The sequence below is a fragment of the Astatotilapia calliptera genome, chromosome 11 (assembly GCF_900246225.1).
Source record: "Astatotilapia calliptera chromosome 11, fAstCal1.2, whole genome shotgun sequence".
Taxonomy (NCBI): Eukaryota; Metazoa; Chordata; class Actinopteri; order Cichliformes; family Cichlidae; genus Astatotilapia; species Astatotilapia calliptera.
Window position 1 is genome coordinate 34241213 of NC_039312.1, and position 22255 is coordinate 34263467.

The following is a 22255-nucleotide window of genomic DNA, read 5'->3' on the forward strand; positions in this document are numbered from 1 at the left end:
TGGCGCCCTTTGCTGTCCATCTGCTTCTTCTGCGCCAGGTGTTGTTAATTTACCTCCACATGAGGAGAGCATCATCAGCCGTGACAGCCAACCTTCCGCCCTTTCGGATACTTTGTTGTATGTCACTGGGATTTCCGGGCATGCTTTACCTACCTTTCCTTCTCTTGCTGCCCGTGTTTGCGTCCACTAAAGCGGGGACAGCGGCCCATCGGCCTTCGGAGCAGACAGCGCAGGTGATGAGAAAAGTTCCCCGGAGAGAAACGCCGACTCTCCTTCCGCCGCCGTACCTCCACCTCCCGATGTTTGTGGACTCTCAAGTGCCGCTGGTGGATAAGGAGTACTTCTCTCCGCTCAGGGGCACGGGAGTGGAGCCTCTGCCCGAGCGCGTCCGGGACGTCCTGCTCCCTATTCCGCCCAAATCCACTCCGCCCAGCGTCTCGGATGTTTCCGTGAAGACTACGTGTAAGCGGACAAAGATGCAAGTCCAGGTGGAGAGGAGCCTTCTGGGAACGGGTGAAGCCCGGTCTCAGCTCAAGCTGGGGACGTGCACAGCCAGCAAATCCACGAGGGATTACCTTTATTTTGAGTATGGCCTCGGTATGTGTGGAACCAAGCGCACGGTGAGTCTCAGGCAAGAAAGGACCCCAGAGAATTAAAAGCGAAATAATGCTGATTCTGATTTTCTGTTCTTGTCCGCGATGATTAACCAGTTTTGCGTCTTTAGTGGGTTACAGTGGACACAGAACTGTTACACCAATGACGACATCTAAAACGGTGAACATGTCATTTATATGCCAGGCTTTGCTCCAGTAGGTTAAACTGGGCCTGGTACTACTTATTTCTTGGAGTCACTAGAGTAGCTTTGCTTGATTTGTTTAATTTTACCGATTACCGGGCCTACAGCCCCAAGTTCACCCTCTGTCTGGAGCAAGATGCCTCACCTCACTTTAAAAAAGCTTGCTTCTGATTGGTTCCCCCTGGCAAATGTAGGCTTGATCAGGAGGCGATTGGGTTTCTGTACTCACTGCCAGAGGAACTAACTTTATGACGTCACACAGAGCCAAGAGTCGGGGGGGGGGGGGGAACTGTTAAACTGGACCTTTGGCTCACAGGGATTGCTGTTACATACACTGGCCTCATTATAGCGCGCGCGCGCGCACACACACACACACACACACACACACACACACACACACACAGAAAATATGAAAAAGAAAAATTATAGATGAGCTTTAAATATGTGCATCTTTGGAGTTGCATACAGAAGCATCATTATACTATTTCAACAATATCTGACTTTTTCTTGGCACAGCACAGGCAGGGTAAAATTATTTTTTTAGTTCCGAGCAGGAATTTTGTGCTGCTGTTTAAGTGTATTCATCTTTAATAAGATCACAAAAATGGGGAAAAAATACTGGAAGAGATTTTTTTTTTGTTTTTTTTCCCCTCAGAACCATGCAGAACAGAATCTGCCAAAAATCCAACTTAAACAAGTGACTTATTAATCAATAAATCCGCCTTTAAATAAAACACAAAATGCTAAATATGTAGCAGGAGTAGATGCGCAAAACAAGTCACAATGAATGCAAATTTATTAACAGAACATAAGGACACAAATATTTACTGAGAGCTGGAGGACAAGTCTTTGCCCCCCTGTTCCTAGCTTCAATGACCGGTCTGTATATGCACTTATTTCTGTCACACAAATTAATCAAAGTATTGCACTATTCATCTGATTGCATAGAGAAATCTGTGCTTGAAAGATGTGGACATATTTATATATTTATACCCTCGTTTGTCCACTAGGGGGCTCTGTAGTAGGACACCACAGTCAGATAAACCTTTTTGAGTGTTTGGAGTTTTGGTCAGGTGACACAAAACACCCGATGACGTCAGCATTACTGTAAGATTTTATATTCCTATTGAACAAATAAGAAAATAATAGATATATTTCAATAAAAGTAGTTTAAATGTATGTTTCCATAACATTTTCATGTACTGCAGTAATTTATATTTGAATTTTAGGTTTTTGACTAAATCTTCAGCCATAAGATTAGGATTACATGTTGAGTAAGATTATGTGCACACCTGCTGTGATTCACTGTTGGCATTCAGCTCACTGCTGAGCCATAAAAGCCTGTCTCATAACTGTAGACAAAGTTTTATTTAAATGTTAATATAAAAATTCTGGTTGCAGATCATTGATAACCAGGTTGTCTATTCAAACACACTTCGTTACGACCCACCGAGACCAATCAGGCGAGTGGTGCCCTTCAACCTACCTGTGTCATGTTATTTTAACAGGTGAGCTTAAAAGATTAAATTGAGGACAGACAGAAACTTATTCATAACACACAAACTGTTTATTAATGCTGTTTTTCCATTTTTCTTTTAATGCTAACAACCTTTTAGGTACCAATACACCTACAAAATTGGCTACATACCAAAGGTGCCCATACGCAGGCTCTTCAAACGAGTAAAGAACGGAGCTAAATTCAGTCTGACGCCACGAAACGGTAAACCTACAGAAATGTGTGCAGTTATTAAACCCCGGTGGATTTCGGAGGTTCTTGGTGGTCTTTGTTTATCAAATTAAATTAATATTTGATAAACATTTTTCAATATCATTCAGAAGCAAGACCTTGATGTTAATGTGACAAATGCAAAGTTTGCAACTCTGTGCAGGTGCTAGAAACAGATTAATGTCAAAATCACTCGTGTGGTTTTGCTGAGTCACTGTTTCTTTAAGCACAGTATCCTAGTACACTCCTCCACACTAATCATGAGTCTTTGGATCCAGGAGGACATTTATATCTGGAATAATGATGTACTTTATTTAGATTACCAAACATTTAATTATTTCAATTTGATATGTGTTTATGAAGAGCACAAGTTAAATGTCCAGTTTTGTTGTATTTCATAAAGATAAAAAAATCCTCCCTATAGTGATTGAATCTGAATAGAAACATTCATTTCTTAAGTTGGTGCCACATTTCATCCAGATGTGTTCATAACTATTTGAGTCATGCTGCTAACAAACAAACTGTTTGGTGGAGCCATGGTGACGTCACCCTCATAAATATGTTGATGCTTTATGAGCTAAGATATCCAGGGAACACAAGGTTTTAATCATGTAGCAAGCTGACTTCAGAGATTCATTCTTTGCTACTAATATTTTGGCACCATCTTTACTCCTAATTGACACTCCAAGGATTTTGCAGATTGTCTGGAAAATACTTTGTCCAGTAGATATTCCGTCGATATTCAGGTGAATTTTTGCAGTTTGAGCACTTTGCAAAGCTGCTTTCACACAGCTGCTATCAAAATGGTTTGTTTTTAAAGTGTGAGTGAGCTTTGCAGCTGCTTTTCCTGTCGCTTTACTGCTAATTTACTGTCCTATTTTCCTTTTAGCGAAGTGGGAAAGGCTGTCCCCATCAGGTCAGTACGTGCTCGGAAAGCCCATGTACTTTCAGGCCGAGGCCCTGCCCATGTCCCACGATGAAAGACTATACATCCACTCGTGTTATGCCACTCCAGAGAAGTCCCACACATTCACGCTTAGATTCCCTGTTGTGAGAAACTTTGGGTAATGAATGTCACACGTCAAAAAAGCTGAAGCATTATTAAAAAAAAAATCATGCCATGGTCAGCTGTTTTCTCTTTCTGATAAAGATGTATGGTTGAAAGCAAAGGCGGGCGCTCCAGGTTCATCCCGTACAGAAACGATGCTGTGAGATTCTCTGTGGATGCGTTCCTGTTCAAGGGAATGATGGGCCAGGTCAGCCGAAGTGTCACCAGATTATAATGTGCTTCATATGTTCTTGTACTTTATTTTATCCCAAGTTCTTTGCCGTAAATCAGTGATGGCTTGCATGTGTACTGAGAAGTAAGTAGATCTCGACATGTGCCTTTACCCGCTTGATTTAAAAATTTGAGTAAAGCAGAAGTCTTATATTTAAAACAAGCAAAGAGCTTCTTTATGCAGGCGCATTGTCATAATTACTCCACATCTTTCGCTGTTAATTATTTGCTTCATGCAAATTAATTGTTTGCTAAGCCTGTGCATGTGTAACTGTAAAAATTCAGTGGTTTTGGATGGCTGACCCCTTTTTAAATTAAATTGGGTTAGATTTGGTCCCCATATTTTATTTATTTATTTATTTATTGGGAATATCTGGGAGTCGGTGTGGTTTGACTGAATAAAGCGATTAAAAACTAATAGGGTAAACTTGCTTTTTCTGTATCTGCTGCAGCAGCTGTACATGCACTGCATCATGTCTGTGGGCAGTTCGGTGCCTACACCCACAGCCAAGTCCTGCAACTACGACACAAAGGCCAGAAGGTTAGATTTCCCCTGAAGCTCTTCTTAAAAACGCTGTGATATGATGATATTGAAAGCGTCTGTTGTCTTTGCTGCTTTGTGCAGATGGGCTGAGCTGTATGGATCAGACACAGTGTGCAGCTGCTGTGACTCCAACTGTAGCTCTGCTGCATCCAATGGTGAATCATCACTTAAACTTTTTTTTTTTTTTTTTTTTTTTTTTTTTAAACAAAGAATTGTTTGCTTCAATTCCACCATCAGGCTGGGGTCTTTCTGTGTGGAGTTTGCATGTTCTCCCCGTGTTTGCGTGGGTTCTCTCCGGGTACTCCGGCTTCCTCCCACCGTCCAAAGACATGCAGCTTGTGGGGATAGGTTAATTGGATAATCCAAATTGCCACTAGGTGTGAATGTGTGAATGAATGTGAGTGTGAATGGTTGTCTGTCCCTGTGTGTTGGCCCTGTGACAGACTGGCGACCTGTCCAGGGTGTACCCCGCCTCTCGCCCTATGACAGCTGGGATAGGCTCCAGCGCCCCCCGCGACCCTGAAAAGGATAAGCGGAAGCGGATGGATGGAGAATTGTTTGCTTTCTGCTGGAATTAAATGATTGAATATTAAAACATTTTCATCTTTTCCAGAGACTCAAATAATCAGCAGTCGGCCGTGGACCATAGAACCTAAAGCGAAAGCCATCGGCTCCCTGAAGAGGAACACGATCTCCACCAAAACAACAGCGGCACCGGAGTCAGTCATGACTGAGTGGAGGTGGACGTCACAGCCGGTGGTGACAGCAGCACTTCCGATGGATAAGGTGGAGAAAACGGTGAAGGATTTGGATTGGCCGTTTGGAGGTGGTGGAGTGATGTGGACTGAGGAGGAAGGTGAGAAGAAGCAGGGGAAGGGCTCTGCTTCTGTGGAGGAGGTGATCGCAGAACCCCGCCGGATATTTGAAGAAATATTTGATTTTGACAAATAAAGCTGGAGTTTGATCAGCGACGAGCTTCCTCCGGGTCTCTAATTTCAAACCAAATTAATTCCACTTATAATTTTGCAAAAATGTTTTCTGTGGTAAACAAGTTTGAGAAAGTTGTTGTTGATACTGAGCAAATTGATTACCTTTATTTGATTTGCATCACTAAATCTATAAACAATGACATACTTAAAGATTATTGGAAATTCAATCTCATACTTACTGAGCGATGGGTGAGAAAGTGGACACCCCCATAGGTTGTATAGAAAATAAACTTCATTGTGAAGCTCCAGGTCTGCCATCTTGTCGTTTGTGAGGACCAGATGTGAGAACCAGATGTGTAGGTCAAAGCATGTCAGTGTGAATTTAATGTGCAGTGACTCAGTTTAGACATTTCTGTATTATCAATAATTATTCGGACTTCAATCACAGAGAGAAAGAAATGCAGGACTCACACGGGATCGTCTCTTCAACAGTAAGAGAAGATATGAATGCAACTAATTTTAATTCAATGAGCATTTTGTCATCATTTCTATTTCTGTAAAAATTCAGGCGCTGGTAGTGAAGTGTTATTTTTCACCATGTTGTCGTGCATAAGACGGCACGGCGAGAACTCGTGGGGCAGAGTGGTGCAGTGGTCAGCGCTGTCGCCTCGCATCAAGAAGCTTGTTGGTTTGAATCGAGCAGCCAGCTGCGCCCTGTTTGCATGTTCTTCTTGTGTCTACATGGTTCTTCGTGGTTATGCAGAGATCCTCCCACGGTACAAAAACAAGCAAAGGCATAGCCATCCTAAATTGAAGGTGTGATTGAATGACCACCCGTCTTGTGTGTGCCCCACTTCTCTCACCCTGTGACAGTTGGGATGGGCCCCTCTTACAGGGTGATAGAGTGGGTGGATGAATGGATGTTATAGTTTTCCCCGAGTCTTGTATACAGTTGGTCTTCTGTTTAGATCCCGAGGAGTTTAAAGCACTTCTACACTGACTGAACATCTCAGACCCAAAGGTTACATCCATCTTTTGTAAATGGCAAATCTGCATCCAGCTTCTTGTTAGCTTGTTTATTATGAATTAAAAGATTTGCTGTGCTATAATTTAATATAGGACCATCTAAGGTGTCTTGTGCTGCTGTAAGGCGTGTGGGATCTTTGAGGATGTCCTGGGGTCTCTGATGACAGATGGTTTGGGTTTTGTGGGCTGCAGTATGGGACCTTCTTTGGTCAACTTTCCTCCGAGTGGATTGGGTGGTTGTTGTTGTTGCTGTTTTTGTTCAACTGTAAACATAAAATCAGATCTCTTTTCCTCATACAGGCGTTATTTATTAGCTTTACATCAAGCATTTGTTTTATTGCTACATGTTAATTCTGTACAATTTCCCTTTTACAAAAAGTCAGGGATAACTGTTTTGACCTGTGAAGTGAAAAGAACAGTTGCAGATCTGTTATGCTACTATGACGTCTGTCTTTACAACAGTCAATATCAAACAAAGTATTTTACAGATGTGTGAAAAAATTCATAACTGAATAACCATTAATATAGTATATTATGAGTTTATTTATAAAACTCCTGGAAGCATACAATACCAGGGTTAATATACCCTCATGTTTGTCCGTGGTTTTTTTGTTTTTTGTTTTTTTTTTTTGTTTTTGAGACGGAACGTAACAAAGACAACTTAATAATGCCTTTAAAATTTGAATGATGGCGTCATTTCGCCTTCTTTCAACAGAGTTCAGCTCGGTGGCAGGTGAGACGGAGCGTGCTTTGGTGCACTTGGGTTCCTCTCCTGTTTTGTTTTTCTGTTCAGTTGGCATCATGCTCAGTAGTACGAGCTCAGGTGGGAGTGAGTGGCAGGATGTCTGGTCATGGCTGACCCAGGATAGATGGGGCTGTTGGGTGAGTTCCAGTATGGTGACGGTGGGCCGAAAAAGTTTCCAGGGGAGACGGGCATAGGTGCAGGATGGCCACCCATGAAGTTCATTTTGGGCTGGTGGCTGTGGTAGGTCTGGACATAAGACATCTCATTCTGGTACTTAACAATCCCACCATCTCCTGAGTGGTTCTGGTGTGCCTGCGAGATGCCTTGGAAGTCAAATTTGTAGGCGTAGCGCTTGCCGTGCACCTTAGTCATGATGTTCTTGTCGTAGTAGTAGCGCAGGGCGCGGCTCAGCTTGTCGTAGTTCATGTTTGGCTTGCTCTTGCGCTCACCCCAGCGTTTGGCCACTTCGTCCGGGTCGGTCATCTTGAACTCGCCGTTGGTACCCTCCCAGGTAATGATGCTGGCATTGTTGCTGTCAGACAGAAGCTCCAGAAGGAACTGCCACAGCTGGATCTGCCCTGAGCCTGGGAGGATAAACGCAGGAGAGTTAAGGCACAGAGTTCTGATTTAACAGTGACTGCATGCTCAAAACAAGAAAGGAAAGTGTTTGTGCCTATATTTATTTATTTTCAAGGAATACAATCATCAGTGTTTAAAAATGTAAACAGGTCGGCTTTAAAATTAGCATTTAAATTTGTGTAAAGATAAAGGTTTTTTTTTTTTCTCCAATTTCTAAATGAGTTCTCTCAAGTCTTGACAGGAAAAAAGTCAAAACACTTTTAGTTTCCAGGATAAGTGAATGAATGAATACAGAGTTAGGGTAACTTGGCTACTTCAGCCTCATAGGATTAAATGCCTCATCATGGATCCATTTGCTCTTGGATAGCTCGTCAGGTTTTCTGAGTGTAACGAGTTCCAAACAAAAGTCAGAATATGCTTTATTTGTTTTCTCAGCAAATGTGACCTTTTCACTGTGTGGCTTGGTTGAAGTGATAGACATCAGGGCAGAAACCTACCCACAGGCCTGTGAGCGCTGGGGTCAGGGAGCTTGTATGCACTTTGTTTGCCTGTTCGGTTCTTGGATGAGTTGAGGGCTTGGCCTTCTGTGAGGAAACAGCAGGGCAAACAGTCATTCTGGTGAGAGGGAAGCCAGATTTTGTCATAGCGTAAAGCGTGATGACACAACAGCTGTTGCTTGGTGTTTACTCCACTTTGGAAAGTAAGTGCATGTGTGCCAGCCCTTGCTTGCTTGCTTGCTTCTCATGATGCCAAAGCAGACAGTGTAAAGGCCTCATTTGTATCGTCCTTGTCTATTTATCTTGATGATGGTTCAGATTCTTACCTGGGTTGGCTAGCCGACTGCTAATGGGTCCTAATGTCTGGTATGGGTCTGTAAAGAAGAAAAGGAATATTACTTTTACACATTGTCACTTTAATATTAATGCTCCAAGATTTAAATGCCCTGAAATGAGTTAAAACACATTTTCTTGCACACATAAGCATAATTCAAGCTGAGATTGAAGAAACGCTCGACCAATCAGAGCTTTGAATGTGGTCTTTTGAGGAGGTTAGTTCAAATGTTCTAACGTGAGCACAATGAAACCTGTCAAACTAATATAATGCCTAAGGGATAAGGGATGTGTGATCAGTTCACCACTTTAGCCACAACCAATATCTGATCGTCTCCAACTGTTAAATGATTGCAGTCAGATTTGTGTTTCAGCAGTTTCTTTGGTGATCCTGTGACCTTTCAGGCCACAAGCTTTGTCTTTCTTTACAATCAAAGTTTAGGTTTGTGCATCAGTTTAATTAAAACTAACAGCATTGTCCCATATTGTGCTTGTGGTGAGTTAACTAAGAAGGAAATAATTGTTAGATGAAGCTCGTTGACTCGATAGACTGAAAACAAACATTTAAAAAGGCACCGATGTCATTTGCATATCATTTTGTGTGACTCCTCATTTTCCCATACTTCCTACAGTGAGGGGTGCAATGAGTTGGAGCCAAAAAAGAAGAAGAAAATGTTAGCAGTAAACCAGGATCTGCCTAAACATACACGTGGTCTTCGTACCTTGCCCAATCCTTGGAGCAGGCTCTGTAACTCGTGTACTGTGCTGGTGCTCCATTGAAGAACCTAAAAAAAATAAAATAAAACTTGTGTATAATGTGTGAAATTGTTTGATTTTTCTGCTGTGTTAAAGCCAGAGAAAATGCAAAATCCATTGGGTGTTCTTGCATGAAAAGTTCATCCTCATTATCGGTTTCATATCGTCTTTTTTTTTCATACCTTTAGGCACTGTAGTCATGGTGTTTGTCGGCCAGCTGTTCCTGCGGCTGATTTCATCAAAACTGTTCTCTGTATGAACACAAACACAATGAGGATGAGACCAGACACTGACGAGCATTAAAATCTTTGAAGTGGACATTAAGACGAGTGAGCTATAGTAGGAAGGAAGTTTAGTAAACCGAGACCACAATGATAAGGCTTTGGAGGTCTTGAGATGACCCGTAGTTTCTTGGGAGAGCATTCTTTTGTTCAGACCACCCTTGTTGCCACAAGATTGTGAATTTTGTCCCAGGAGCCGAAGCCATACCCCCTCATTTCCTTTGTCGGTGCAGCTGTTTCCTGTTTGAAACTGGCTGTTGAGTTTGGCCCCAAAACCAACGAGTCCAATGTTGTGCCAAGGAGCCTTTCAGACTTTGGCACTGGGCAACATGGTTCTGAAACTCGGCACATCATTTTTAAATCCTTAAATGTTCTGGTAGTTCAGGCCTCTGTTAAAACCCTGCGCTCATAAGCTTTGATTTCATTCAGGGTTTTTTTGGTAATATGGCACCAATTCACAACAATGGTTCTCTCAAGCAAGGTTAATTTTAGTTAACTAAAACTAAACTCTAAAACTAGATGTAAAACCCCCCCCCCCAAAAAATATTTTACTCAACAAAAAAATAGACTTGGAAAATACAACTGAAACAATTTTGTGAACTTGGAAAACTAACGAATGAAACAAAAATATAGAGGACGTTTTATTACTTCGTACTTAAGTCAAATTTAATCACAGTTTGTCTTGGATGTCTACAAAATGTAAGTCAACTGTGTTTTTATTGTAAGACCTGTGCTGACCCTGACATATGCCCTCCACACAATAATAATAAAAACTCAAACTAAAATGAGCAAACCTCCTCTTCAAGCTAGACTTAAGTCTGTTCAGTTCATTTCAGTTTTATTTATATAGTGCCAAATCACAACAACAGTCACCTCAAGGCTTTGTAGTCAAATGAAATGGAAATTGATGAAACAACACAAAACTATAATAACTCTGAACTCAAGGCGAGAACCTCAATAATCAGATGATCGTAGGCGACACAAGTCAAAGGAAGAGACCCCCACCAGAACCCGGCCCCCACAGAGAGGGGCTGTGGGTGATGGAAATGAAAAAATGGAAAAAACCACCAGTTGCATCAAGCAACCTGAAACACAGACTATGACTAATAGCAAACTGTGGCAAACATGAACTACTGCACAGTTGTGCAGTGAGTACTACAAGTTGAATGTCCAGTAACTGAGTGTAGATGCTAATGTGTCCTGATCCACCTCTTACAGAAACACTTTATCAATGCTGAGACACATCAGTACTTATTACAAGCTACTCCCTCCTACACAAGCTGTACAGGAAGCCATCTCAAATGTTTGTGAAGATGTTTCACCTCTGGGTCACTGATCAGTTATTAATCATTTGTTGTCACATGAGCCAAGGTGTAGAAAAAAAGTTACTGTCACCGGGGCCAAGGTGTGAAACATCTCTAAGACATTGCCCCACCATCATGTAATCCAGGGGTGGGGAACTTCAGGCCTCAAGGGCCGGTGTCCTGCAGGTTTTAGACATCGCCCTGAGTCAACACACCTGGATCAGATGATTAGTTCATTACCAGGCCTCTGGAGAACTTCAAGACATGTTGAGGAGGAAATTTAGCCATTTAAATCAGCTGTGTTGGATCAAGGACACATCTAAAATATATATTTTTAATTTAACTCTTGGTTCTGTATGGTATCAGACATCTCTACCCGTGAATACAAAGCCCCACCCAGCTCAGATACTGTTTATGAGCAGCAGCCAATCATAAGTTGTCTTAAAGGAGAAACTGCTACAATGTCTTCTTTCAGATGGAGGATTAAGGGGGCGGATATAGATGCATATAGATTATTTTGAATAGTGATCATACTAAGCTACTTGAATATAGTACAGCAATTAAAGTATGAAACAAAAAAAGCCCAGTGGGTTAATTTTGAATCCTCCAATGCTCCAAATAAAATCATACCACAGTATCTGCTATGAATGCTTAAAGTAGCAACGGAGAGGCTGTCCATAATAGTGCTCATGCTCAACAGTTACAGAGTACACCAAGTACAGTTTACTGGTCATGGTAGAAAGCCTAGTTTGAACTACTCTAATTTTTTTTTAATTATAAATCTTTTAGGTAAGTAGTTTGGTAGTAAGCATGAAAGAAATGAAAGACAGTTATGCTGTTTGTATTATTAGAAAATGTAACCTCAGAGTTCAGGACATGATCTAAATAAGAGTCTGCAGTGAGGTTTAGAGGAAAGACTGCTGTTCACATAAACCTGAAACAAGAAAAGGTTGGAAATCCTGACGTCTCACAATGGTTTCATTTACTGTAGCTGTTTGTTTTGTTTTTTGTGTGTGTGTGTGTGTTTTTATGTTTGTGTGATCAGCAACCTTTAACCCTTTAAGACCTACCATAGAACCAAGCCCGCCAGAGCTTATATTATATTTTTACATGCTGTGGAGCCATTTTTGGGAGCATTTCAAGTTGCTATACATCAATGCAACCATTATAGCCCAAATCTTAATAATATGTCTGCATTAAGTGCATAGTAATTACATAAATTGCAAAAAAGTGCAATAAACTACAAAAAAATTAAATGGTTTTTGTTTTTTAACATATATTTCTAGTTATAGAAATTTAAGAGGCTTATCCCTCAAAACTGTAAATAGAAAAAAGTTGCACAAAATAGTTTCCCACCACAGGAAATTTATTTTGAGTGTCTTCATAGTTTTATTTCTGAAATACACCAATTTTTATATATTGCAGGAAAAACGAAAATAAATATTATACTGCAAATTAGCAAAAAAGCAGCATATGCATCAAAATAAACTATTTCCAGCAGTGCAATATGACTTCTAAGCATCCCAGAAACGACACAGAAAGTTAGAAAGTCAAAGATAACTTTTAAAAACACCAGTATAGGCTCATGAGGCCCTGATGGTAAAAAAAACTACATTTCCGCGAAAATGACGTCACTTCCTGTTTCGGGCAGTTCATGGCGGACATGCAAAAGTTTGCGCTGACATCTATTCCAATTTAGGAAGTGTTACGAACAGCTGATCGGATCGGCAAAGCCTGTTTCTGGAATATTATGTTTTTGTTGCTGCAAGTGCTTTTATGCAGTTTTTGCAAAGCTATATGTGGAAGGAAACTGTGACCGAGGACAAGCTGATGGCATAAGTTGTAAGTACAACTCCTCTGGTTTCATATGCAAAAAAAAAAAAAAAAAAAAAAAAAAAAAAATTATTGCGCTAGCTGACGTGGTTGCAGAGCTACCGGGATTTAAAAATAGTTATGCAAAACAGAGCGTGCCCGCTAGAAAAATGCAGTGCAGGAGAAAGGAACGTATTGTTTCCCTCTGAAATTTAAGACTAAACACATAAAAATACCCTAAAATCAAATTATTTTGAGGTGCCCATAATTTACTTTAACTACAATACTCGAGTAAACATCCACTGCATTTTAATTAAAAACTGGTTTGTTTTTATCATTTCAGTATCAGTTCTGATGATTGTGATGGTTTTGCTGCAGAAAGTGCAGTGACTCGTGACAGTCTAACAGCCAAGCGTTTTATACATTTCAGTCCTGCACAGTTGTTATCGCGACCTCATTTTGAAGAATGACCACAATATTATGAACTGTTCTATTTTTCAGAACCCTAACATCCTGTATTGAATGGAAATGTACTTTTATAGAAACGATGCATAAAATAAAAATGCACCTCCCTTCAGATTTGGTTTTAATGCAACACTTGGTAAATAACAGTCCCAGTAAACCGAAACCTCAAATTAGAATTTATTTATTAATTTAACACAAGTCAGCTAATCAGGTTCATCTGCACGATGAAGGTATAACTGAGTTTAATTACAGTTCACCCCAAAATGAACCTTGCATGACCCCAAGAAATGTCGTCCTTTCCTTGTACGTAATGCAACTAATTCACAGTAACTTTGTGGTGCTGAAAGCGGCAAAAACAAAAAATACATCTGAGAACCTAAGCAGCCGTGTGTCTTACCAGAAATCGTGACCAGGTTACTGAAAACCTCCACAAACCTTGTTGTGAGTGGTTTCATGTAGGAACTATTTGTTTCTATCAAACTACACCCGCTAACTGTATCGCAGTGCAGAAGGAAGTGTGTATCTGACACTAGGCCTCGTGCTCGTGACGGAAGGTAAATATTACCAACACTGCCTCTTTGAACTGAACTGAAGTTAGCTAGCTGTGCACAACTTTTGGGTGATGGATGCAGACAGTCGAAAGCAAAATGAATACATTAAAATATATATATTTATATTCAATTCTGAGGTGAAGGGCACCTTTTAGTATATGTGGAATCGGTGGATAACTGAACAACTTTGATGTTAGTGTTGCTAATTATGATTTTTCACTAAGCAACAACACAAAATCCCTCATGTTAGGTATTAAAATATTTGGGACCTCATCACACAAAGAAGCTGATTAGGAGAATGTGTTGTCCTGAAAATGGGTGAAATGTGCCAGAGGTTGATCTCACCTGTTTTCACCTGTCTGGGCGGCTGTTGTTGTGGTGGTGTGTTGTTGGTGGGAGTTGTTGGGTAGGAGAACGTTGGACTACCTGGGGAAAAAAGATTCAAGAATGAAATAAAAATCAATGTTATATTCTTTTAAACAAGCACAGCAGAGTAGAAAGAGTAGTGCCTGTCCTGTGTGTCAGAAGCATAACATAACTGTGGGGTGGGGGTGCTTTGTTTTTCCTGTTGCTTCAACAGACTCGACTTTTTTGTCCAGCCAGTTGAAAAGAATGGACTGTGAATGCCTCGTGAACCAGTAGGATAACTTGAAGGTGAAAACTCAGGCTTTATTTAAAGAAATGAGGATCTATCAAAGACTGAGGTGCCAATTCACCAGAAAAGTTCTGGAAGGATCTGAGAGGACCATTTCCTGTGATACTGAAAGAAATACTTTTACAAACACTGCATCATTTTCTGCAGTAAATTAATCGCCACGGCTGTTTTTGTTTCACTACTTTTTAATCTTTTTTAAATCGGCTTTCGAACATTTAAAACCTCAAACCTTTTCCTGCAACCTTTACTTTGATTTTTGTTAATTCAAAATGTCTGCTTCCCTAACCTCAAGGCTACTAAGCACCCACATTGTCTTCCTCACAGCCCACCCTCAGTGCAACACTGGATGCTGCTGTTCATTTGTCCACCTCTTGTCGAACCAGCTCAGACACGATGACTGCAGTGATTTGCACTCGTCAAACTGCTGCTGCTTCAGTCACAAACACTTGGTAAATTATGTAATGTAGTACGGATCCAAACTCATGGTGACGTACGTGTGTTATGCGAAACACAGGAAACCTGCTTTTGCAAAGAGGAACAGTGGCCACAACGCTCAGTGAAGACCACAAATTTGGTTAACAGAACAACAAACGAGAGCCTGAAGTGACATCATGTTCCTCAAAACAAAAAACATCATGAACTCTTTATTTGCCCCCAATGAATCTGCGTTTCTCTTAACTGCACTGATACCTGGGTGGAGTTTATTTATCAGTAAATCCAATTCTGAGATAACAAACCTCAGGAAAAATATTTAAAAAATCCAAATGCACACTTTCAAAAATGGTTTTTGCTGCAATTCTTTTCCGAGTGTTTAATTTCAGAAGATCTTCATTACACGGACAAAAATGGAAATGCTTCAGTGAGACTGAAGCGAGACTAACGCAGCTGCGTCGGGGAACTGTTAGATCCTCGTGTTCGATGCATTTTTGCCACTTGAAAACCTTTGAAATCTGCGAGACGTGAACAATGTTATCAGCTGCAGAGCAAGATCTCACACATGAAGCCAGCCTTACTCTGCCGGAGGTAATTGAGGTGCGAGAGCAGGATGTCTGCATTGTAGGCCGACGTGAGCCGCATCATGTCGTCTTTGGTCATCTTGCACAGGGCTTTCCCATCAAGCGCTTGGAAAAGCATGACATCCACCTGCTCCAGGACGTACTCCTTGATGGCCCAGTCCAGCCACTGGCGCACGTGGTCCTGCGTCCACACCTCAGGATCTGGAATTGAAGAGAGGCGCTTAGTCATTTATTACACAGACTTTCACTCATGTTTGGCATTTTTTTTGAAGAGTTGAACATCCTTTGTGAGGCTGTTCTGCTTTTTGTGTATCAGAAACTTTCAAACAGGAAATTGTAGAAGCTACTTACTGGGGAATTACCATAAATTACTCTGATTAATCTGGTCACTGATTTCCTGTGAAAACACTTCCAGGAGTGGTTAGCTCAAGCAGTAACTTCAGCTTTGATGTGAAGACTTTCACACGAGTTTAAAACCTGGATTTTCTTTAACTCAGCACTGCAGCCTGGATGTGAAGATTATTAAGATGTTAATTTTTACAAAATTGAAGTTTTACCTTTATGATGTCAGGAAAATTACGTTTTCTAAAATGTCAGGAAGGAATCTTTAAATACCAGCAGTGCTCGCCTGTAATCCTTCACACCATCACATTGGGGGGGATGAAAGAGTCAACGGTCTAAAGAGCACTCAGCACACAGCTAAATACGACCTGTTTGTTTTGGAGGTCATGAAAGTGCTGATTAACACCGGATACTTCTTAGTGATTCTGATAGTGATTGTAAAATAGGTGGTAGGGTGGGAATAACCACACTGTCAAAACAGATAACACACCCCTAACCAGAGAACACGTTTAAATGGGTCCTGCTTATATTTATAGTCATAAAAGTTCATCCAGTGGAGCCATTCAGAGGGTATCTGGTGATCTTTAAAGGGCTGTGAAGTCAACTGAAATTTGAGGCCGGGATTGTTTTTCTTTTTTCTTTTAATAAATCAATAGTCATCTTAAAATTTATGACAACACTTCTGTTATATGTACGTGCATAATTAGGAAAATTACATTTAAAATAAGCTGTTCTTTGGTTTCAGCCATGTGTTTTCTCTTTTTGTTTTTTTTCTTCTGACTGTTCAACTGCTTCTCCATCTGCGCTCTTGATTTCCCTGAAGGGCTCAATATTCAGGGAGTAAATAATGACCATAATACTGAGCTGAAAACAGCTTTTTAGAAATATTACAGTGGCTTTGACAAAGCCGTCTATATTTACGTTCATTAAGCATATTTCATGTACGTGGGAGTGTTTTACATTTTTGACATGCATTAGTGTTGTAGTGGCAGCTGGTGGGACTGAAAATGGCCCATCAGCTGTGTGTTCTAAATTATTATGAAGCGCTGAAAGGCTTTGAAACTTATAATAATGAAAAAAGATTTTAATATTCGATTTGCACACAAACTGGGAATAAATGAGAGAAACATTGGTATTGATGGTACCGGTCTGCTATTGGTCAAATTATTATTGTAAAGGTGAAACATTGGTGTGAGTCCAATATTTCATAATCTACATACAATACATGTTAAGAAAAACAAAAACATTTTTGAGTAAACTCTGATTACACGTTTGTTCGGACATAGAAATATTTTTTTAATCTCACCCCTTTGCCATATGTCATTAGTCAATATTTAATCAGCTTCCTTACTGATATAATCTGCAGAAGTAATAACGAACATATTTCTGATATATATACACCGCATGATGAAATTTCCTAAACTCTAAACTCTACTGTTTTTTTACTCATTCTAGCCTTTAAAAGTATTTTTTTTAATCGTGTTGTAGTAATATGCATCTCACAGAGATAGACTTCATCTTGAATATTTCTTTTTGCTCATTTAGATTTTCATTGTCTTTTTTGTTATTGTTTGAGGGATCCAATACATGTTCTTGTTCATTTATATAATGCTGAATATTGTACTCTTTAATTGTATCCTGTGTGCTAAGAGCCTAACATGTTTTTAAGCTCAAGTCAGTGGCAGCTTCAGCTTGGCTTGGTGTTGATCTGTTAAAATATACCTGGTCCGATTCAGGAAGCTCATTTCCAGCAGCAAACAATGACTGTGTGCTGTGAACTGGCTGTGATGTTGGACGGCAGCTTCAGCTCTGAGCGGACGTTATCCTGCCCTTTAGCTCCTGATTGTTCTGATCAACACGTGTTGCTGTGATGCAACATCCGTGTATTATAAGGCAGAATAACTCTGTGATGGTGACTCACGGATGATTTTTACATTAATTTTAAAATCATCCACCTCACCTGCCAGCTGAAACGTGCACTGAAACATGCTGTCTGTTTAACGAGTCTCTGGGGATGACAAAATCAGGGAAGCTGTGACAGAGGAAGAATTTAGATGACTGGACCCGTGATTCATAGCAGCGATAAAAGGGACAGCAAACTGAACTACTCAGCTAGAAATGACACATCGGCGTGTTTAATCCAGTTTGTGCATGGGCGATTTTTTTCCTCTGCAAACAGAGAGATCGGTGCATTTTTCACATCGCTCAGCTGAAACAAACTTGCATCGACACCACGACTTATAAAAACGATACACTGAATTAGTCGCAGCGACACATCCTTCCTGTTTTGTCATGTTCACATTCGTCTGATGAGTATCAGCCTTGTGTGTATTAAATATTAGGGCTGGTGTTGTTCTGTACTCTCAGAAGATCAACAGATGTGAAAAGCAGCCGGTGGCTACGACATCAGTCTCATTCATTTCAGATTTTTTTTAATACCTTTCAAATGTGTACTTTTTAAAGATAGATACTGTTGCTGTAGAAGAATGTGAAGTAAATATTTGTTTATTTATTGTTGGAGCTTTTTATTCGTTATTTTTATCATTTTGAAATTTGTTGTTGGTTTACTTATATTTTTCGTTATAAGTTTTATTTGTAGGTCAATACTTGTTTCATTTTTTGCTTTGTTTTGTTGTTTATCTTGTTAAGTCAGCCAGGAAGAACAGTAGGGCCATTTTCTGCAAGTAAAGGGACTGGTATAGGACCAGCATGCACTGGGGTGGGCCTATGGTTTTTTTTTACCAGAGCAGGAGAAGCAGCTGGAAGCAGCAAAAATGGATCTTTGTTTATTGCTTGCCAAACTGGATAAATAAATCATAAAAAGCAACTTTCAAGTTCTGGATATTGGACTTCTTTTGCCTTACAAAATCTTACCGCAGTGCAGCAGTGGCTTGTTGATTTTAAATCGTTGGATGTTTGGTTGGACAAACATTTATTATTAGCTTTATAGCGATATAGATTTACTAACAGGTATGAAAGCTGCTGAAATATGCCTGCATGTTCCTGCTGATTAATATACCATAAAAACCATGTTGTACACAGTTTCTTGCTATAAAAGCACAGCAAATAGGAGCTTTGCAGTCTAATACTACCAGCTGTTTGAGTTACATTACACTATTATAATAATCTTCATGTGATCTCCTGATGTATATTACAGTGAAATCTGTGTATTACATACCTGCTTCGTTGCAATTCTGCATTAAAATAAAAAGTAAAATAAAGTGAGAGTAAATGAACTACTATGGCAGAAGTGCTCAGTTAATTATTTAAAGCATCCCTTGAGATAAATTCCTGTGATGTATTAATGTGGTGCACACATATTTATGTGATTTCTTAGGTTTGCTTTGAGTTTAAAAAAGAATTCATTTCAAAGAATATTTAAATACTGTGTTTTCAGACGTAGCTGCTGGTTATTTATGCATTTTCATTACAGTCCTGAAAAAGGAAGCGAGCTGATTAAAACTGAAAATGTTGAAGCCTGCTCATCAGGTCTGTTCTTGCTTGTTCTCTCTTTTGTTAATATCACAGTCCTGAGCGTTAATTTTGCACTTTAGACTTCACACTTTTTTTGAAAGCCTGATGTCACCTTGTGCCACAACTGCTAGAAACCTGCTATTGTTTATCTGTTGTGCTCCGGGGCTCTTGGGGCTCTTTTAAGAGACGAATAATTACACGCACATGCCCGTCTCTGATTCAGTTAGTACTGATGTTGCACAAGCCCAGGCTGTGCCGGCTGTTGGGAAACCGTCTCGTGATGGGGACAGTGATGCATCATGGCGGCTGAGCGCCAGCTCATGTGAGTGGCTCAGCTCACCTGCTGGCACGATGACCCTCTTCTCCTCAGTGGCACTGCTGGGTGGGGTGGTGGCCTGGGGGCTGACGCGGGGCTCCGTGTACGAGGAGGCCTGGTACTGCATCGAGGCCCCTTCATTGCTCATGTGTCTGGAACGCTTGGTGACGCTGCAATCCACTGGGGACTCGCGACTACGACAAAAGGAAAAGAGAGGCTTTAGTCAGCATCTGAGGAGCAATTTCAGTCTTCTAAATGTCTCGGGAATATATCAATTACTCTCCACAGTCAAATTATGAAGAGAGAAAAATCTGTGACAATAGACTGGATGCAGTTTCAGTCAGCTACATTTCCTCTCAGAGTTTTTGCTAGTCTGTATATGACAGGAGGTAAATTTAGTCAAACTGTTTCTCTGCAACAATTTCCACTGAAATGACCTGTCAGGAGTAGGTGGCGTGCATCACTAATTTAACCCAGTTTTCACCACATAGACAGTTTTTGCATAAAAATAGAAGTTGTTAGAAAATACTTGCACTCAGTAGCGCTGATCTAGAATTAAAAGCCCTACTTAAATAACGGTGCAGAAATGGTATGAGCAGAGTGTACTACACTTAAATATAGAAAGCAGATGTAAATGTGTCAAGGTTAAAAATCATATTTGTATTTGTGAATGTAACTTGTTGAAGTCATTTTTCATGTTATTCTTGTTTGATTTATTCTGTTTAAAAGCTTCAGAGTTGAAGGAGGTTCCAGAATATTTCACCGACTTGGGATTTTACTTCAAATTCAAAGTCCAGCTGAAATCTTGCTGATCATAGAATCCCAGTAAACACAATACAGGCACTTGTATCTGGTAGTTTTGGTAGGAGCAAAACTTTTGAGCTTTACCCGAAGTGTTTTGCACGTTCTGTATTTATTCAGTTCTTTTATTGAAGCGGTAATATTTACCGTCACATTAGATGGTCAAAGTTGTGAAAGTTGGTTGCTAAACTGGCAACCATCTCCATATCAGCACTGTTAACCTGCTGGTCCTGTTGAGAATGACTCACTACGTCAGGCTTCATGCAGCCACTTGCTTCATGCGGTCTGAAACAATCAGTTTTGGTTAGCTACCTCGCCATTAATGGGATTGCAGTGTGATTGGGTGCCTATCACAAACACAAGGTAAGAACAGAAAGAAGACGTGGCTTCTGTGCTTAAAGCCTGAGCTTGTGTGCCTTAATAATGATTTCTGACATCATACTGAGCCAAAGAAATCTGTAAAACTGAGCATTTAGAGTAGTCTGAGCTTTCAGTGCAAAGGGATTACTTGTGCTGCAATAAGTTAACTTTTAAAAAAAAGTCCATTTGAATTAAAGGATTTCTATTAAAAATGGACATAAATCCCTGTCAATTAGATTTAACATGCAACAAATAGGAAAAGAAAGACTTAAAAAAATACACTGACTTTACTAAATGAAAAAGCTGTTCAAGCCTTGTTAGGATATCTTATTAGATCTACACAGAGCCTTATGCAAATGTGGAAAAATGCTTTAAAAAAGTTCTACAAGATTTTTCTTTTTTCAGTCTAAGTAGCAAAAGTAGAAGTACTTGTTCATTCAAATGTCAGCTGTGATGGATGTCACATTTGAAATGAATAGAACGGCAACAGTCTAATAGTGTTTATGTCTCACAGTGGGAGGTGGGTGCTGATAAACAGCCTACGTTTGAGTAGTTTAGCGGTTTCTGACTGAAGAAGCGGGGACAGAAAAACAAACAAACCAAACAACTGATTTGTATTTTACGTCTGTGTTTTCAAATGAATCTGTGAGGTGCTCACAACATTGATATCTCAGAAGCCAAAAGTTTTGGAAAGTATATGCTTAATGTTTTTTGTGTGTTTCATGTTTTATTACGTAGCTGCGGAGTGTAAACGCAGCGCAGTATAAAGTGAGCAGCGTGTTCAGGTGGACCACAATAATGCAGGAAATTAAAATATTGAACATAGGGACCCAAATTTCCATCACAGCCGGCCCACGCTTTGTAGCGATGATGGGGGGGAAATGAACAAAGCCGTGATCACAATCAGAGGCGGGAATCTGGGAAGTGAACGATAAACAAATATTTTTAGTATGTGGAAAACCCGACATACCAACGTGGACTCGAGTCAGATAATACGGGAACCCGCGCTCTCCTGTGGCCTCGGCGTGCCGTGACTCACCTGGTGCCATTGACGTGTTGTTCTCTCTTCCCAGCACTTGGTGCTCCTGGCCCCACCCACTCCGGCTCAGTGGGCTCGGGGCTCTGCTTGTTTGTCTGGCTGAACCCGCCGGGCGACGTCATCTCGGTCTTCATGTGCATGGCCGGGGCTGCGGGGTAGGTTGGCTCGAATATGGGCTGATCCTCACTCACCACGGACAGCGCTTCCTGTTCAACAGAACCGCGGGTCAGTGTCTGCCGGGTCACAACCTGTGGAAACTGCTTTTTCAAAACACTTATTTTTATCCACCGAAACGAGCAGGAGCTGATTGTAGCAGCAGCATTGAAGCTTTAATGCTAAAATGTTTTCTGCTTGTATGAAACCAGATTGAATTAATCACATCCAGGATTTGGAATCAGGAAATAATATCGCGTATTTCAAGTATATTAATTCATGCTGCCATGAAGTGTTAAATCTGTGTCACAAATATAGAGTTTAAGAAGAAGGTTAAGTGATCTTCACTGAATACGAATTAATTTCATTGTTTACGAAATGTTACTCAAACAGCAGGAAGTAATGAATTTGTTGGCGACTATTTTCGCCAGTGGATTAATGCACGTTAGTGAGCAACAGGATGATGTATGTGTGAC

The 22255-nt window shown here is 40.4% G+C and overlaps 2 protein-coding genes across 8 annotated transcripts in view; one reads left to right on the forward strand and one right to left on the reverse strand.

Moving 5' to 3' along the window:
• zp3d.2 (zona pellucida glycoprotein 3d tandem duplicate 2) lies at window positions 1-9183 on the forward strand. Of its 3 annotated transcripts, XM_026184387.1 has the most exons (9): window positions 2-620; window positions 2198-2304; window positions 2413-2516; window positions 3412-3586; window positions 3673-3778; window positions 4254-4342; window positions 4427-4500; window positions 4959-5201; window positions 9087-9183. In XM_026184387.1, exons 1-9 carry the CDS (start codon window positions 60-62, stop codon window positions 9131-9133), a joined length of 1506 nt encoding a protein of 501 aa, XP_026040172.1. In that variant the 5' UTR covers window positions 2-59; the 3' UTR covers window positions 9134-9183. The 3 variants fall into 3 exon arrangements, with proteins under 3 accessions (XP_026040170.1, XP_026040171.1, XP_026040172.1); XM_026184385.1 differs by lacking the exon at window positions 9087-9183 and having other exon boundaries at window positions 1-620; window positions 4959-5474; XM_026184386.1 differs by lacking the exon at window positions 9087-9183 and having other exon boundaries at window positions 1-620; window positions 4257-4342; window positions 4959-5474.
• Window positions 6587-22255, reverse strand: part of fli1rs (Fli-1 proto-oncogene, ETS transcription factor-related sequence) — a 23144-nt gene continuing 7475 nt past the window's right edge. For 3 of the 5 annotated variants that reach the window (XM_026184390.1, XM_026184392.1, XM_026184388.1), the window contains exons 2-10: window positions 21627-21832; window positions 19451-19620; window positions 15292-15495; window positions 13969-14049; window positions 9393-9461; window positions 9177-9239; window positions 8448-8495; window positions 8122-8208; window positions 6587-7629 (exon numbers count right to left, since the gene is read on the reverse strand). In XM_026184390.1, coding sequence (XP_026040175.1) covers window positions 7106-7629; window positions 8122-8208; window positions 8448-8495; window positions 9177-9239; window positions 9393-9461; window positions 13969-14049; window positions 15292-15495; window positions 19451-19620; window positions 21627-21832 — 1452 coding nt within the window. In that variant the 3' untranslated portion in view covers window positions 6587-7105. The remainder of the gene's footprint in view (window positions 7630-8121; window positions 8209-8447; window positions 8496-9176; window positions 9240-9392; window positions 9462-13968; window positions 14050-15291; window positions 15496-19450; window positions 19621-21626; window positions 21833-22255) is intronic. The other 2 variants (XM_026184393.1, XM_026184391.1) reach the window with 1 other exon arrangement.